Raw genomic sequence first — 16,642 nt, forward strand, 5'->3', positions numbered from 1 at the left:
GGCTCCGGGAGGTCTGTCATCGCTGAGATGTTCACTAAAAGCGTCAGGCAACTCGTCATAAAATGGACCCAATATTTCATATCGAGTGAAGCAAAGAAGATGATAACGGTCCTTGGTGTTGTTGATGGGCGGAAGTGGTGATGTCGTTCAAATGACAAATGACACACAGAGCTCCGAGGTTTCCTCGCCTGAAGTCTGCCCCTAACGGCAGAGGCTACTATCACCCGTCCATCCAAGGTACTCAGGTGTTCATAAAGTCTGTATGATCACCCAGTTTTCGACCCATTCATGTCCACGCTTTTCACAAGACCCAATTCGTTGAATACTGGATCAAGATGTCGAACAAACGTGTAAAGTCACTAGCCGCTGATGACGATGACTTTTACGATGATGACGATTACGACGACGAGTACGCCGAAGAAGAAGAAGAATTGTCCGCCGAAGACAAGGAGCAACTCCGTCTAGGCACGATCAAAGTGCGGGAGGCTCTAGGCGGCACGTATAACGTGCCCGAGAAGTCCATCCACGATGCATTATGGGACTACTACTACGACATTGGCAAGACGGTGACACTACTGAAGAGTGAGTTCGCTTATGATTGATGCTGAACGGAGAGTCTGACCCGCCAACAGAGAACCACAAGCCAGCATCCGCCAAAGCATCTGGAGCATCAACTCCAAAAAGAGAAGGTATGTCAATTGTGCCCTTCGAGGCATCTCACTTATTCCCTTCCCTTGCAGAAGTACTGTGGCATTCGGGGCAGCAGAGTAATGATGTTATGGCAACTTTGCGCGACCGCCAGGAATGCTCACCTTTATACACGCCGAAGGACTTCTTCAGCGACGCGCCATGGCTCAATATTCCGACATATCGCCAAGCACGCATTATCGAAACCCTGTCAAGTCCGCGGGGGCGGCTGCTCGGCGGTTCCGCTAAGGGTGGTAAGATGTCGAAATTGGCAGCTCTTGCAGCGAAGCGGAGACAGGCTCAGGAACCAAAGCAGACCCAGCAGGCCAACCTGTACAGTCCGACGAATACGCGGAGAAACTGAAGCAACTCACAATCACGAGGTCCGCTCCAGAGCAAAAGCCTAAGGATACTGATCCTGATGGATCTCGGTCAGAAGATGCGATGGACATCGACAAGCCCGACGTCAAGGATGAGGACTTCTCTGGCCAACCAAGCATTCCTCCGGCAGGAGTCGTCCAACGACTACAGAACCCACCATCCATTTTCGCCAGCATTGTTACCGGTACCCAACGACCTATCCTTCAGCCTTCTCATACTCTGCTGCCCATGAATGGCAGTAGTACTGCCGATGCTTTTGACTTCTCGCAACCGAGCCCTGATGATGTGTTCAGAAAAGCACAATCCAAAGCCAAGAAGTGACTCTACTAACTGACATCAGCTAAGCCTGCAAGCTCAAAACACAAGACCACAAAGCTGGACGATGTGACCAACGGAGTATCGAAGGTATCCGTACAAGAACCGCAACGAGTCAAGAGCAACAACATCGATGTAGTGGCAGAATACAAAAAGACCAAGCGGAAAAAGGCTGCAAATTTTGTGGTCATAGGTATGTTTCGGCCCCCGTCCTGCTTTTGATCCCAATTGATGTGAGTAGGGCATGTTGACGCCGGAAAGAGCACACTTATGGGGCGACTCTTGTACGACCTCAAAGCCATCGACCAAAGGACAATCGATAAGTACAAGAAGGAAGCTGAGTCAATCGGCAAGGGCTCGTTCGCGTTTGCGTGGGTCCTTGATCAGGGTACCGAAGAGCGAGCGAGAGGCGTCACCATCGACATTGCGCAAAACACTTTCTCTACGTCGACCACCAACTTCACGATACTGGATGCTCCCGGCCATCGCGACTTCGTGCCCAACATGATTGCTGGTGCTAGTCAAGCAGATTTCGCCGTGCTTGTGATCGACGCCTCAACAGGAAACTTTGAGTCCGGTCTTCGAGGGCAGACGAAGGAGCATGCTCTTCTCGTCCGCTCGATAGGTGTTTCACAGCTCATTGTAGCTGTCAATAAAATGGACTCTGCCAACTGGTCCCAGCCAAGGTTTGCAGACATACAGACGCAGATGTCGACCTTTCTCACGGCCGCTGGATTCAATTCAAAGAACGTCACATTTGTTCCGTGCTCCGGTCTTGACGGTGGTAATATTCTCAACCCAATCAAAGAGTCTGCTGCCAGCTGGTATACTGGACCAACGCTTGTTGCAGCTCTGGAGTCCAATGAGACAGTTCATGCTTTTGCAGTAGAGAAGCCTCTACGCATGTCTGTGGGCGACGTGTTCCGAGGCGGTATCACCAACCCACTCTCGATATCTGGTCGCATTGAAGCTGGCAATTTGCAAATCGGCGATAATATACTCATACAGCCTAGTGGTGAGACAGCCACCATCAAAGGCATCGACCTGGACGACAGCAACGATGAGAACACGGACCCCTCCACTTATGGACTCGATCTCACATCGGCTGCTCCACAATACGCCGTCGCTGGCAACAATGTCACACTTCATCTGGTGCCCACAGGGAGCAATAGCTCCAAGACCACGACTGACGAGTCAGATATTCGCGCTGGTGACATCGTTTGCAGCCCTACCAACAGTCCGATACAAAATGTCACGAAATTTACCACGAAGCTCGTCGCGTTCGAACATTTGACGCCCATGCTGGTTGATGTGCATCGTGGAAGACTGCATAAATCTGGGAGGATAGTGAAGATGATCGAGACGCTGGACAAGAGTACTGGACAGACGCTGAAGAAGAAGCCAAGGGTGGTTCAGCCACAGAGCTGGGTACGAGTAGAGGTGGAATTTGTGAGTGGGGATGGCGGTAGCAATGCTGGTGCTGAAGAGGCTGGCATCGGGAATAAAGTGCCGTTGGAGGCTGGTAATAGGGTTGTGCTAAGGGCAGGCGGTATCACTGTTGCAGCTGGGGTTGTGGAGGGATAAAGCCCTGAGCTCGCAGGTTGGTATCGTGGCAGGTCTGGTGGGGCGGCACAACACTACAGAAATTCGAGCCCTCGGTTTTCAAGATCAATACCTAGCAAGCCTAGTCAGGACTGGAAATGTCTCGATGATCGAGCTTTCGGATTTTCGCATTGAGCACGCTCGAACTTCATTCAGTAGGGATGACTTGTCGTGGAACTTTGGCTATGTCAAGCGCTGTAGGCATTTGGACCCTTGGCAGAACAGTCCTTTGTCACTTCTAGATGCATTATTTCATATTGGTGCGCGCCACAGAGTCAGTGTTGGACTACGACTAGTTGCACGACAGCATGATCGGATCTGGGGAGAGCCTTGAAGGCGTGCATCTCCACTGCTTCATGCTTGATCATGGGCCAGTTGAATGAACCAATAATCGTACAAGCTAAGCTATATCTTCGTCGCCTTCGGCGCAAGACTCATGCTGCACAAAGCAACTTCCGCATAGCTCTAATGCCCTCAGCCAGTAGATATTAAAGAGCTGAACCTAAGCTCCCACCCATCCACAAGGCCCATTCGAGTTATACCGGCCGCCGGCGGGCTCTGTCGGCGGATCAGCCGTCAGCCAAACCCACCCAGAATCGCCTTGTGCCCCATTGGGACAGACGTCGGTATTTCCGCCAACCATATCGCATGTGCCGTCGTAAAAGATGACATTCTGGCAATTTGCTATCACCGACCCCGTCATACAAAGTACGCAGCACTCGTACGGGTTTGCGGCTGGTGCGAGCGCATACACGCCGTCAGAATTAGCAATGCCTTGGATATATTCACCATCCGGCGCCGCCTTCGGCCCTAGGATGTTGTTCGTGGCGCATGCCGCATAGTACAAGGACGTGGCAGTGGCGGTGTCCGTCTTGTTTTCGACGGTCCTTACCGTCGACGTCACATTGTAGATGTCTGTGCTCGTGATGGTCGTCGAGACAGTGGCGTTGACGGTTTTTGTAACTGCCGAGGGCATGATCATTAGTGTCGAAGTCATCGTAGTCTTGACGGATGCCGTTTTAGTCTTCGGAGCTGCAGCAACTGTGATCGTCTTTGTTTTTGTCTTGTATGCAGTTGAGGTCGACTGAATCACAGTCACACATTTGACACCCTGCACCTTCGGAGGTCCACGGCCGCCAGGGTATTTGCGGACACCACCGCCGTTGCCTCTGACCTCCAGAGACCGCTCCAGAGACTGGTCCAAAGAACGCTTGGTGGTGTCATTCAGCGAACTGTATCCAGAACTGTCGAAAATTGGAGTGAAGCCAGCCGGTGCTGCCACGGTCGAGACTGTTGTGCTTGTGACCGTCAAGTTGGCAAGATCAGTGACCGTCGTGAATACCACAGCTGAAGTGTTCATCAATGCTGTCACGGTAGACGTAATCGTGAGTGTGGAACTGACGGCAGAGGGCGGAGCAGTCTTGGTCACGGTATTCACCTTCAGGGACGTCGTTGTTGTAGTCACAGTCGGAGTGGTTGTCTTCGTAACTGTCTCCGTGCGGGCAATGGTGATGGTCGTTGGTTTGCGTGTTCGGGTTGAAGTAGTTGTTGATGGCTTCCCAACTTTGGCATATCCGGAGGTCGTGAAGCATCGTGACTTCCACTGTCCTGGAGTGTCCAGATCCGAATTGTCCCGTGGCGCGGCAAGAGCCGCTGAAACAGAAAAGAGGGCAATAGCGAGCGTAGTTAAATGCATATTGACGGTAATGAACGTGGGTGGCAGTGGAGCCGAAACTTCTTGCTAGAAAGTTAGTCATTCTGCTGGGCAAACTTCTGTGTTATATCAACGAGCATGTATCGCGCAACAGGAGGTGTGAGACCTGCAGAAGTCAATGCGAGGGACATCAATACCAAGGACGCATGTTGAAGGGAGGAAACGCGGTGGCGCTGAATACGAGGCTCGTAGGCGGCTATAAGAGTGCTCCAGAGTCCAGACGTCGCTATAAGGGGTTTCCGTGAAGTTGCTCGTCTGTTCCGGAGCTGCGGTCAGCGCTTGGGCATGCTGTGGCAAGGCGCGGTCTGATTGCAGACAAAAATGATAGCTTCCACGTTGTCCTGAGGCTGAACCCCAAATTTCGTTTGGTCTGCATTGACAGGACGTCAAAATGCCGGCTACATGTCTCACTCGTCGTTCTCGTATAGCAAAGCACTATAGCTGTCACACGGGTCTCGACTAGAGCTAGAACTTGCTCAAGAGCGTTTGCTGCTGTCGACCGAACCGCGACAATCGGTCAGGGCACGGTCCTCCGATGGCGCGTTGGACACCTCTTGTCGTGATCACGACATCATAGCAAATTGTGACTTCATGCTTACCGAGAAAGTCTGGCGATGAAGATCACATTGAATTGATGCTCAGTCAGACGGCCTCCATGTCGACCTCATCATAACAACAAGAGCTTGCGACCGGTCATCACGCAACTTCCGCTTTGGCCTGTATCGCCCACCATACTCATCTCTTGCCAGCAACGAGTTTCCTTGCCGCTCGCCACTGTCCAGGACTCTTGTTTCAACAATCCTTCCTCCGAAGCACGATTTCGTTCGATAGGTCATGGGAGGTAAACCGTTTGGTGGGACTCCTCTACGAACCACATGACTTCGCCAATATGATTTCCCATGCATCAACCGCGCTTCCGAACATCGCGGATTTTCGGACCTCACCACGACTGATCGTCATCGCAAATGCCCTTCTGAGGACATCTTTCGCTGCCTAATGCACCGACTTACTTTCCCGGCATCAACGCTTGTTGGATGCTTCTCCATCCACCCCCATTTCATCCCGCAATAGACTGGCGAGTCTGGGGTTGTGCCCGTCGGCACCTTCTCTGCTTTCTCCAACGCCATGTGTGCCGTGCGGTAAGCCACCGGTGTCATTGACCGACGTGGCAGCCGTTCTTCATAAATGCCCTTGGATGTCCTCCAGTGGCGAGTAAGAACTCGGGCAGACTGCCATCTGACTACATTGTTGACAAGACAAAATGGTTCGTTTCTACACTCTAAGCATTGCGCTGTTCAGCGCCATTGGAACCTTCCTCTTCGGCTTCGACACAGGCATTGCGACCACAACAATTGCTCATCAGTCATGGATCGACTACATGGGCCACCCCTCCAAAGGTCTGACAGGAGCCGTTGTGGCAGTTTACATCGCAGGTGAAGCTGTCGGAGCGCTGTTGCAGACCTTTGTCGGCGACAGACTCGGCCGCATCCGCTTTATGCAGATGATGTGTATTCTAGTCACCATCGGCACGTCTGTACAGACAGGCGCAGTCAATCTCGGCATGTTCCTGTCAGGGCGCGCAATCGCTGGCATGGCCGTTGGTGGCATGGTCGGAACTGTGCCCATCTACCTCTCCGAGATCAGCCCACCAGGGTCCAGAGGCCTCATCGGCGGTATCTCCGGCTGTGGCATCTCCTTGGGCACAATGATGTCCAACTGGGTAGGCTACGCCTGCTCTTTCGCACCCTATGGACAGACTCAATGGCGTCTGCCACTCGGCATCCAAATCCCATGGGGCGTGATCCTCTTCATCGGCCTTGCAACCTTCATGCCCGGCTCCCCTCGACAGCTGATCCGCGCAGGCAAGGTCGATGACGCCCGCATCCAATTCATCCGCATACGCCGCGAGCTATCTGCCCACGACCAGCAAGTCGAGTTCGCACACATGAAGGCGCAGATCGAGTTCGAAATGGCGCGCGAGGTCACCTCTATGAAGGAAGTCTTCAAGCTCTTCCGTCACCGAGCATTCGTGTCAATCGCAGTCCAGACTATGACCTCGCTCACAGGCGTCAACGTGATCCAGTACTACCAGACAATCCTCTACAAATCCCTCGGCATCACCGCCAAAACCATCCTCGCTCTAGCCTCCGTCTACGGGACCTGCGCCTTCCTCTCCAATGTCCTCACCACGCGCTTCCTCACCGATCAGTGGGGTCGTCGTCCTATGATCCTCGCCGGGCTGAGCAGTGTTGTGGTTATCGAGATCTACGCTGCTGTCATGCAGAGGGAGTTTCAGAACACCGACAATCAGGTTGGAAAGGGGTTTGCGATTCTGGCGATTTATTTGTTTGTGGTTTGTTACTATGGATTTCTCAACTCGACTACATGGTTGTATGGTGCGGAGGTGCTGCCTGTGGCGTTACGATCGAAGATCATGGGGCTGGCGGCGGCGAGTCACTTTATCGTGAACGTTGGGATTACGGAAGCCGGCCCGAGCGCGTTCGCAAACATCAAGGAGAACTACTATTATGTGTTTGTTGGGTAAGCGCTCACTGGATCAGGACCTGCTCCCGAATACAACTAACTTGAAGTTACAGGTGCTCAGCATTCTTCCTCGTGATGGCGTACTTCTACTTCCCCGAAACGCGACGCAAGACGCTCGAGGAGATCGCGGAAGCGTTCGGCGACAAGGTCGTGCTTGCGGACGAGCGCGATGTGATGGAGGAGGCGGAGGCGGAGAGGAAGTTGAGCATCACTGAGGAGAAGCGGGTTGAGCATGCTGCTTAGCTAGCTCAGAGGCGACGGTGGCATGAATGCAACGGTACTGCATGGGCAGGGTCTGAAAGTTGTGGGTTGGCTCCAATGGCGTGAGCACTGTAGTTGCACGGAACTTGGCTACATGGGCTGTCCGGGAAAGTCAGACCGGTTCGGTCGGGGATCAACGTGTCAGAATACGGGCGAGCAGGAGGTGCAGTGCATGAGATCTTAATGTCCAGAATGTCCGTCGGATGCTCCTCAGGACAGTCTCCGCCGTGAGTCGTTCTGTGCGCCCCTGCACCCCTCTCGAGTATACCGGAAACATGATCCGATGCCCAAGAGCCTCGAAAGGCTGACCACTCCTTTTCTCGGCTCACGCACGTCATGACTTGCGCATACACATGTACTAGATACATCGAAATCATGACAACAACAGACAACGGTCGCTGATATGACCCAACACTTCCACACTTCCCTTTCTTTGCATGTCTCGCTACCGTCCTTTCTTCAATCGACAAATTCAGACAACAAGACACAACATGACCTCCCCATACACCCAAACCAAAACCACGCTCCTGAACTTCCCTCACGTCTTTCTATCACTCCCCACGTCCCCAGCACCATTACATATTTCGCAGAAGTCTTCGAATACAACAATATCCTCCCTCTCCCTCCACCCAGCCCTGGAATCAACCTTGCACCTCCTCAACAACGACCTGCCCTCCGCCCACTTCTTGTTGCGGCACGCACAGTCCGCGCCCGCGTACGAGTGCATGTATCTGCATGGGATACTGCATCGGATCGAAGGCGATGTGGATAATGCAAGGTGTTGGTATGACGATGTGATGGGGAGTGAGGTTTTGGAAGGGGTTTGGGGGAAGTCAGGTGGGCGAAAGGCGGCCGAAGAGCGGCGGGAGAAGGGTAGGGGAACGGGGACGGAGTGGGAGGCTTTCCTGGACAGAGTGGCGCGGTGGCGGGATCATGTCGCGGGGCGGATGAAAGGCGGTGAGAAGAGGGAGATAGATTGGGAAACGGAGGAGAGGGAGTTGAGGGAGAAGAGCTTGTGGGAAATGAAGCGTGTGCTGGAGTTCGTGGAGCGGAAATTTGGCACTGATGAGGTGGGTGTTGCAGAGGCAAAGGCGGTGTGGGTGCAGCCGGACAAGGAGCATGGGGATAAAGCGAATGCGATGATTGTTGGTGGGGAGGGCTGGAGGGAATTCTGAGATCATCAGTTGGCATTTCTTTGGGACGAATTCAGAGGAACTGCCCTCGATGCAATTCACGTTCTTGCCATATTCAGCCGGCTACGCAGCAAAGGAGCAGATGCCGGCGTACAGGACAGCTTGGCGGCCTGTATCGCTCCTGCCCGGCTCAAAGTCTGCATCGGACGGATCACTTGTGGCTCACTTTTCTGCTCCATATTCAGGGACGTCTCAAACGTATGTGCATTCAGCGCCTCTTCCTCGGGTCCGAGGACGAAGACCATAGCCACGAAAGACATTCAGAGACCAGGCAAGAGTTGACAATCCGGGACGAAGCTGGCTTCGCAATTGTTGTTGTGGGAAAGGACAACCCGCTTCAATGGCACTGCCGTGATCCCAGAAATATGCGATCGATATCGCCACGGACACCATAATGATCATCTGAGGCGATGACGGTGTTGTCGTGCCAATGTTCCTGCTCCAGATCACCGAAGGATCTCGTCCCACCGGGTAGCATTGGATGTTACCATAGCATGACAAGTAGGCCTAGTCCCTTTCCACCGATGAAGGGCTAGATTAAGCGAAGGTGGCGAGAGCACGGAAGATACTTATACTCTTGCATCATTTTCGACGTCCGATACAAACCGAAACGATCGCTTCACTAACTGGGCCAGGGCCTGCTCACTGTCCAGTGAATGGTTCAGCATTCGATGCTGCCTAGTGTCATTCCCCTCGATGGGCACGCCAGGATTGGAGACTCCGACTCAGACTCAGGCTCATTCGAAGTTGGTAATTCTCGTCGTTTGCAATGTACAACTTATACCTAGGTATACCCAACGTGCTTGAGCAGCTCCACCTCAAAACCGGGCCTCCTTCACAGAGCCCTTGCCTCTGCTCCTCCCTCCATTACCAATTTCATATTCCACCCATCGACAGATCCCCCTCCGCTCTGCGCCCCTCTCTAGCAACCTACCGGGGTTCATCACAGAGCAGCCCTCGTACGTGACGCAGAACTGCGGTGCTTCGGCATCCGCAATGACAAGCACTGAGGGCAGCGGGTATAGTGATAGAGAGGCGGCAAAGTCCCAAGCAACTGGTCTCAGCGAAAGCGGGAAAGGCGATAGATGAGATTGATCCAGTAGAGTCTTGGTGATACGTCGGCCGATTTGCGTAGCCACATCGAATTTCACCGCTTTGGGCACATGAGAGGCAGCTTCCTTGACAGCATCGATGTCAAGGTCCATCGCGTCTGCCTGCGCAGGACCGTCCAGCTCAGCAGTTTCCGACTCAGGGTCTGCGAAAGTGATTGCATTCCGCCGCATACGACCGCTAATGTCGTCGCGGAAGAGGACGAGTTCCTCGACTGGTCCAAACACGCTGATGCGCGCAGGATTGCTGGTGAAGATTGCTTCGCCCTTCTGGCCGTCTTTGGCGCCCTGCTCGTTGTTGGCGGTTGCGAATGCTCGTCGGACTCGACTAGTGAGCAGGTCTGGCAGGCCTTGACGGGGGATGATGGTCGAAGCGCCCGCACTGAATGTGCTTGCCCATGGGTCGTTGTCACCAGGAACGAAAACGAATGTTGTCGAAGAGATGAGCTTCGGGTATTCCGCAAGCATGGATGCAAGGGAATCAAAGTACTCTTTGTACTCGACACTGCCAGCTTTGGACGAGCCGGCCATAGCGGCAGACGATAGGAAGTTGCCCATCAAAACCACTGAGAGGGGCAGGTCGGCGGAGTCACCAGACACGGTGTACGAATTCAGGACTGCACGTAGCGCGTCCAGCGTCCGTGGCGAGTCTAGATGGCACTCAGAAACGATGGCGACCTTTGATCGCTTCTGCTCAGAGGAACTAGGTGAGCTGCCGGCCATCAGTCGCCGCTGCAGTCGTCGCATCTGTGGTCCGGTGGCTTTCTCACTGCCAACACCTAGGAAGTCGATCCAGCCAAAGCCAGCTCCCACAGACGTCTGAATGTGGTCCGAAGATTGGGATTGTCCAATTCCAGTGGTCACATCGCGGCGCTCGGTTGGCGGACCACTAATCATTTTCGCAACGAATCGTCCTTTAATCTGGCCACCAACACCTCCTGCCGAGCCGAGATTGGAATTATTGGAACCGTCTTCTTCATATGTGCCCTCGACCAGCACCATCATGCCAGGCGTGAAGAACACACCATCTCTTGGAACTGCTTGGGCAAAGCGCATGTCCAGCACCACACTACCCGACAGATCGGCTAGAGCCGAGTCCGACGCTGGAGTGTGTGCCAACATGCCGAGCAGAAGATGCTCTGATCCGCTTCGACCAAGCAGATTGGAAACTGGCGTGATCTTGTAGGACTGTGTTTGAGAGATACTCGAGCCGGCTCGTTGGAGATGTGGTGGCCGGGATCCTGCAAAGGATGGCGTCTGAAATGACTCGTTTCGTAGAAGTCGTTGGTGTATAATGTGATATCTATTGCGGAACATGGCGATCTTCTGCTGTAATGGTGGGAGCAGTGAGCCTTCAGCAGATACTGTTTCGATCGTTTTCTTTGTTACCGAGTAGGATAATCTGGGCTGTTTGAAGGCTGATATGACTTTGATGAAAGGTCTGGCGTCTGCGTACCGCGTGTCGAGGTCGTCATCTAGGTCTTGCTCCTCCTGAACATCCAGTCCCGACATGCCGAAGCTTGTCTGGCTGTCATCTCGACTGAGGTCTGGTCTTATCTCAAGTGATGTCTGTCGCGATAACGTGCCGGTCGAGCTGTTCGTCCGAGACAGTTTCCCAGCGTCCAGCTTGCCCGCCAGCATGCATGGCTCGAGCAGTTTCAGCAACGTCGTGAGCTTGTTATCTGGCCCATCCTCCACAATAATACCAGCGCCCTGCCTTTTCCATTGCTTAGCTACCTCGTCGAGCACCTTTTCTGCGAGGCCCTCATCTCTCCAGCCGCTGCCACAGAACCTGCCAACGAATGTCGCTAAGGATCCCAGCCCTGAAGACGTTAATGTCAGGTTATGCTTCTTCGTCAATGTTCTGAATGCTATAGGCCGTAACGTTGCCGGCGGAAGTATTATAGGCAATACCGATGGGCCAGTCTCGGTCGCTGCTGCTTTTTGCTGTGCTGCTGCCGCGAATGCTTGCCGCAGAGGAGGCGCTGTTCGAGGCTTCGGGTATATGCGGGCGTGCCAAATCCTGGCGACGAGGAGAATTGCTGCGCTTTCGTAGTGGTAGATGCACTTGGATTGAAGACAGGCGCAGGCAGCTTCGGCGTCGACACCACCTCCTCCATGGCTCTTTTTGCACAATTGATCTTCTGTCGGCTTCCAAAGCCCCGCCATCAAAGCGAAATCAAAATCGAAACCACTTTAAGAAACGACGCGTTGAGCGCGTTTTAGGGAGGTTTGGCAAATTGAATATCCGACTGACTTGAACCTCACGCCGCCAACTACGTCGAACAAGCAAACAATCTCACCTTTGCTTTTATATCGGTCTTTCTCTGACTCGTCCAAGTAGTTGCTATCACTTCCGCGACCACATATCGCAATCATGGCCGAGCCCGTACCACAGTCCGACGAATTTGACGTGCCCACAGCCGACGCCAGCACGCCCGACGCAGAGGAGCCCTCAGAGGAAAAGCTGCAAGATCTGGTGGCCAAAGCGACAGCCGAGTATGCCGTCAAGCACTACAAAGATGCCGCCGAATTCTACTCACAAGCTGTCGAAATGCAGTCGAAGATGAACGGCGACATGGCCCTTGAGAACGCCGACCTGCTATATTCCTACGGCAAATGCCTCTTCTTCCTCGCACAGCAAACCAGTAACGTCCTAGGCGGCACGGCAGCCTCTGCTCAATTATCAGCCAAGAAAGAGCCAAAAGCTAAGAAGCGCAAGACAAATGGAGAATCAAGCAAAAACGGGCAATCCTCCAGCCTCATCGGAGACGCCGTCGCAAACGCAGCAGATGTCATCCCCACAGAAGACATCAAACCTGAGACATCAACATCAGACCAACCCCTGTTCCAGATCTCCGGCGATGCAGAAGGCTGGGACTCGTCCGACGAAGAAGACGCCGCCGAAGCCGAAGCCGACGAAGACGAGGAAGAGCAAGACGATTTCGCTGACGCCTACGAACTGCTCGACCTAGCCCGCGTCCTCTACCTCCGCAAGCTTGACTCACTCGAACAAACCGCCCTCGAAGACAGCAATAAGGGTACCTACGTCGCCTCCATCGACCTCACCCCACCGGTCCGCCACGTCAAGTCACGCATAGCCGACATCCACGACCTGCAATCCGAAGTCCTCCTCGAAGGCGAGAAGTATGCCGCTGCCGTCGACGACCTCCAGAAGTGCCTTGCTCTCCAAGAGGAGCTTCAGCCTCCGGAAAGCAGCCTACTCGCGGAATGCCACTACAAACTCAGTCTAGCCCTTGAATTCAGCTCACAATCACAAGATCGAGACGCAGACGGCAATCCTCGAGGTGATATCAAGATCGACTGGGACGTCCGCAATGAGGCAATCGTCCAGCAGGAGAAGGCGATTGAGTCGTGTAGATTACGCGTCAAGAAGGAGACTGCACGGGCAGAGACCCTGCCAAAGGAGGAATCAGACAAAGTCCTCTCTGAAGCAGAAGAAGTATCCGAGATGGTTGCTGAGATGGAGGTCCGGCTAGCGGAGCTCCGGAAGCCGCCTGTCAATGTCAAGGAAGAGCAGATGAAGGAGGAGATCGGCGGCATTCTGGCAAGCGTGCTGGGTAAGACCCAGGACGAGCAGGAGGAGACATTGGCCAAGGCCGCTGAAGGAGCAAGGGATATCGGAGGTTTGGTCAAGAAGAAGAAGCCCAAGAGCGCGTTGGCCGGGAACGGCAGCGGGGCCACGTCGGCAGCTTCGACGCCAGCACCTGAGACGAACGGACATGGGAAGCGGAAAGTTGGGTTCATGGATGAGGCTGAGGACGGCTTTGGTGGCAGCAAGAAGGCGAAAGTGGAGGACGCGCCGGACTCTGGTCTATGAAAGTCCCCTCCGATGTTGTTGGTAGACTGGAATCGCGACGACCGCTTGGCGGTTCTATGGCGTCTGTTTACGGTCTGATGTCTGAGCTAGATACCCTGGTGACATGCTCGTCACCTTCTGAATACGCTTTGATACGTTGCCGGCGATGCCGGCATGGCAAGAGAAGCAAGCATCCGATCCTCTCGAATTCACCCTCACAGATGATAACCTCATTACCAACTGACAGAGCGAGTTAGCGCAGTTGAACCGTCCAGTTCCAGATCAGTCCAAGTTCCGAGTCGATGTCGATGTGAATCGTCGACCGCTGCAGCACCCACGCCACAATCTTCACCACTCTCAAGCTGCCCAGCCACCGTTTCGTCGTCCTGCCCGCCCTGGCTATTTTCTTGTTTAGCTTCATCAGCTTGGTGACTCTTCCGCTGCCAACCTCTTTTGTGCTTGCGAGGTTTGTACTTCTTCTGTTTCTGTGGCGCTTCTTCCGGCGGTGGACTATTGCGTTGGGAGGGTGTAGCGCTTTGGCTTTGGCTTTGGCGATGGATTGATGGCGTGGTGGATCGAGACGTGTCTGTCTCTTGGCTCTTGTGTTCGGTTGGTGCATCGTTTGGGATGTGTTTATTTGCTCTAGACTTTCTGGCTGTGGGCTTGGAGGCGTTGGGAGGATGTTTGGCTCGATATTCGGATAGAGTGTAGTGAGTAGTGGTGGTGGTGGCGTTCTCTGGTGGGTCTGGGTCTGCTTCGTGGTCGCTCATGGTCTTGGCATTGATGCGTGTGATAGTAGTCGTGATCCATGCGGCGATGCCCGTAGAAAGGCGAACAGTATGAACGCTCGATGTAGAGGGTTTGCGCGGTGGCATCCAGCAAGTGAGCGTTGAGAGGGCTTCAGGTGTTCTTCCAGCCAAACACAAGGGAAGGATGATCCACCTGCATTTTGACAAACGGGCTGTTCTGAAATGTTTGCTACCTACTCGACTTGCACCGTGGCTCTCGTACCTCTGGCTTGCTACCTTCGCCGCAGACCGTCTTCCTGGCTCGGAGGCTGACGTGCTGCCGTGGTCTGTCTGTCCCTTCTGCTCAAATGGTCGCTGACGACCTGAATGGACTCGGGCCTTGTGGGTGAAGGACGCCTCAATGTCAGCGGACGGCGTTCTGTCAGCTCGTCAGATAGTCACGCTGACCATGGCTGTCTTTTCCGTCTTCAGAGAGATCGGCGCCAGTGGACGGCGCTTCCTAAGCTCTGCAGACGGACAGGTTCGCCATGGCTCTCTTTCCAGTCTTCTGATCCAACGGGCTTCCTCTTCAGCACGCTCCTCCTCCCGCTCCTCGATCTCTGCTCTGTCTTCCAGGAATACCTTCTCGTAGTAGTCCTCGCCTTCTCCGCACTCTTCTTCCTCCTTCCACTCTTCGAGGATCTCTGAGAGGTCTTCCAGGAAGTCTTCGCGTCTGAAAGGGTTGTGCGAAATGTAACCGAGCCACCGGTCGTAGCATTTCGTCGGCCAGCCGTAACGAAGGATGAGGTTCTTGGCCTTGCGGTGCTGCTTATCTGTGGCAGATTTAGTGCCGACTCTCAAGGAGCTGGATGCATACTCACCATGACCGAATTCCAACATGCCCACGCCGCGTAGTGGAATGAGGTCCAGCTTTCTGATATCCCTCATAATATCTTCTAGGGCATCAACCGCATCCTCAACGACTACCTCCTCGAGCGGTCCGTAGCACTGGTACCAGCGTTGGATGACTCCTGTCTCGGTCAGTTCCGCCAGCCTTCGTCGCGAAGGTAGGAAAGCAAACCGTATTTCGTGTCTAGAATCATATGACATGTTCCCTCACCTTTTCCTCCCGTCAGAGCAACCTCATGCGGCGGCAGCACCGGCAGCTTCCTTCTTTTGTCCTTCGGGAACTTGTATGAATGGCGCGAAAGCTTCACATCTTCGTAATCCGAATAGTCCACCGTGTAGCTCTCGGGCAGGATCTCGATCTTGATTCCGGCTTTCGGTTTCGGACCATAGTATGTGGGCTTGTGTTGAGTTCCGAGCAAAGTGCCCGACCAGTCGATGTCATCCTGATCAATGTAGCCGATATTGATGAGCAGTTGGTAGAGGTCCTTCAAGCGTCCGCGATCTCTTCTGCCGAGTTCCTGCACATCTGCATGAGCACCATAGTGGCTTCGTTGACTTGGTCGACCGGAAGACTTGAACAGAGATGTGGTGGCAGGCTACTCCCCAGGGCAAGGACGAAGAAGTGCCATATATAATGGGGATTCATGCCAGTCACTGCGTCAAGGATTGCTCAGCGTGTAGTGCAGTAAATCTGTTAAGCAGTGAATATGCCAGCCAGCTCCAGTTCTGCCGTGAATGGCTCCTATTTGCATGGCTACATGGTAAATAGCACTAGTTTCCTGGATGTTGTCCTAGTTGCAGACTGTAACAGGTAATCGGCACATAGACCACAGACGTTTACATACGATGTGGATTGGAAGTCTTCCCATTGCAGGAATTGGAAGTCAAGCACTTCGTGATCCATCGTTTCCGCTTCCAATCAACTCACCCACGCCCGAGAACCGCTGAGAACTCTTGCTGACGCCGGTCCATGTCGATTTGCTGGTTGTCGTTCGGCTCATATTTGGTAACGACGACCATCTGTCCAACATCTCAGCCAGCAGACACATTCAAGCTCATGGAGCGAGTAATGTTGTTTGAGTCACCGTCGTGCTGTATTTGACGGCGAGGTCGCGCATCAGTTCGCACACGAAGATTGAGTAAGGGCAAGTGAGACAGCGCTACTGATAGGAGTGCTCACGCCTTGCTTCGGGAGGAATATAAATAATGTAGCAGAATCTGACGATGAACGGTACACCCATCTGCGACACATGCGCGGGAGGCTGGCGACATCAAAGGTGACTGCAAGATATAGTTGCTCTAACGGTCGCCATCTGTGCGTAGGGATGTAAAGCTCTCTTGTAAGACATGTTCCTTGTTAATTCGCTACGTTGGTAGTC

The 16,642-nt window shown here is 53.6% G+C and overlaps 8 protein-coding genes across 8 annotated transcripts; 4 read left to right on the forward strand and 4 right to left on the reverse strand.

The window, feature by feature from the left end:
- Positions 1-335: 335 nt before the first annotated feature.
- Positions 336-2,967, forward strand: AB675_11417 (HBS1-like protein; the record flags this gene model as incomplete). Its single annotated transcript, XM_018140262.1, has 6 exons — positions 336-582; positions 633-689; positions 741-941; positions 992-1,252; positions 1,409-1,576; positions 1,625-2,967. The coding sequence occupies 6 exons, from the start codon at positions 336-338 to the stop codon at positions 2,965-2,967; spliced, it is 2,277 nt and encodes a 758-aa protein (XP_017999824.1).
- Positions 2,968-3,487: 520 nt separating this feature from the next.
- Positions 3,488-5,826, reverse strand: AB675_11418 (uncharacterized protein; the record flags this gene model as incomplete). Its single annotated transcript, XM_018140263.1, has 2 exons — positions 3,488-4,726; positions 5,710-5,826. 2 exons carry the CDS (start codon positions 5,824-5,826, stop codon positions 3,488-3,490), a joined length of 1,356 nt encoding a protein of 451 aa, XP_018000013.1.
- Positions 5,827-5,960: 134 nt separating this feature from the next.
- AB675_11419 (High-affinity glucose transporter) lies at positions 5,961-7,486 on the forward strand (the record flags this gene model as incomplete). Its single annotated transcript, XM_018140264.1, has 2 exons — positions 5,961-7,240; positions 7,297-7,486. 2 exons carry the CDS (start codon positions 5,961-5,963, stop codon positions 7,484-7,486), a joined length of 1,470 nt encoding a protein of 489 aa, XP_017999867.1.
- A 509-nt stretch (positions 7,487-7,995) lies between these two features.
- On the forward strand, positions 7,996-8,679 carry AB675_11420 (uncharacterized protein; the record flags this gene model as incomplete). Its single annotated transcript, XM_018140266.1, has 1 exon — positions 7,996-8,679. One exon carries the CDS (start codon positions 7,996-7,998, stop codon positions 8,677-8,679), a length of 684 nt encoding a protein of 227 aa, XP_017999926.1.
- Positions 8,680-9,515: 836 nt separating this feature from the next.
- Positions 9,516-11,975, reverse strand: AB675_11421 (DNA polymerase epsilon subunit B; the record flags this gene model as incomplete). The annotated part of the gene is made up of 1 exon (XM_018140267.1): positions 9,516-11,975. The coding sequence occupies one exon, from the start codon at positions 11,973-11,975 to the stop codon at positions 9,516-9,518; it is 2,460 nt and encodes an 819-aa protein (XP_017999874.1).
- A 208-nt stretch (positions 11,976-12,183) lies between these two features.
- On the forward strand, positions 12,184-13,647 carry AB675_11422 (NASP-related protein sim3; the record flags this gene model as incomplete). Its single annotated transcript, XM_018140268.1, has 1 exon — positions 12,184-13,647. The coding sequence occupies one exon, from the start codon at positions 12,184-12,186 to the stop codon at positions 13,645-13,647; it is 1,464 nt and encodes a 487-aa protein (XP_018000023.1).
- Positions 13,648-13,859: 212 nt separating this feature from the next.
- Positions 13,860-14,501, reverse strand: AB675_11423 (uncharacterized protein; the record flags this gene model as incomplete). Its single annotated transcript, XM_018140269.1, has 1 exon — positions 13,860-14,501. The coding sequence occupies one exon, from the start codon at positions 14,499-14,501 to the stop codon at positions 13,860-13,862; it is 642 nt and encodes a 213-aa protein (XP_017999973.1).
- A 303-nt stretch (positions 14,502-14,804) lies between these two features.
- On the reverse strand, positions 14,805-16,264 carry AB675_11424 (uncharacterized protein; the record flags this gene model as incomplete). Its single annotated transcript, XM_018140270.1, has 4 exons — positions 14,805-15,187; positions 15,236-15,385; positions 15,475-15,789; positions 16,192-16,264. The coding sequence occupies 4 exons, from the start codon at positions 16,262-16,264 to the stop codon at positions 14,805-14,807; spliced, it is 921 nt and encodes a 306-aa protein (XP_018000120.1).
- Positions 16,265-16,642: the final 378 nt, after the last annotated feature.

This window comes from Cyphellophora attinorum, assembly GCF_001299255.1.
Source record: "Cyphellophora attinorum strain CBS 131958 chromosome Unknown Contig13, whole genome shotgun sequence".
NCBI lineage: Eukaryota > Fungi > Ascomycota > Eurotiomycetes > Chaetothyriales > Cyphellophoraceae > Cyphellophora > Cyphellophora attinorum.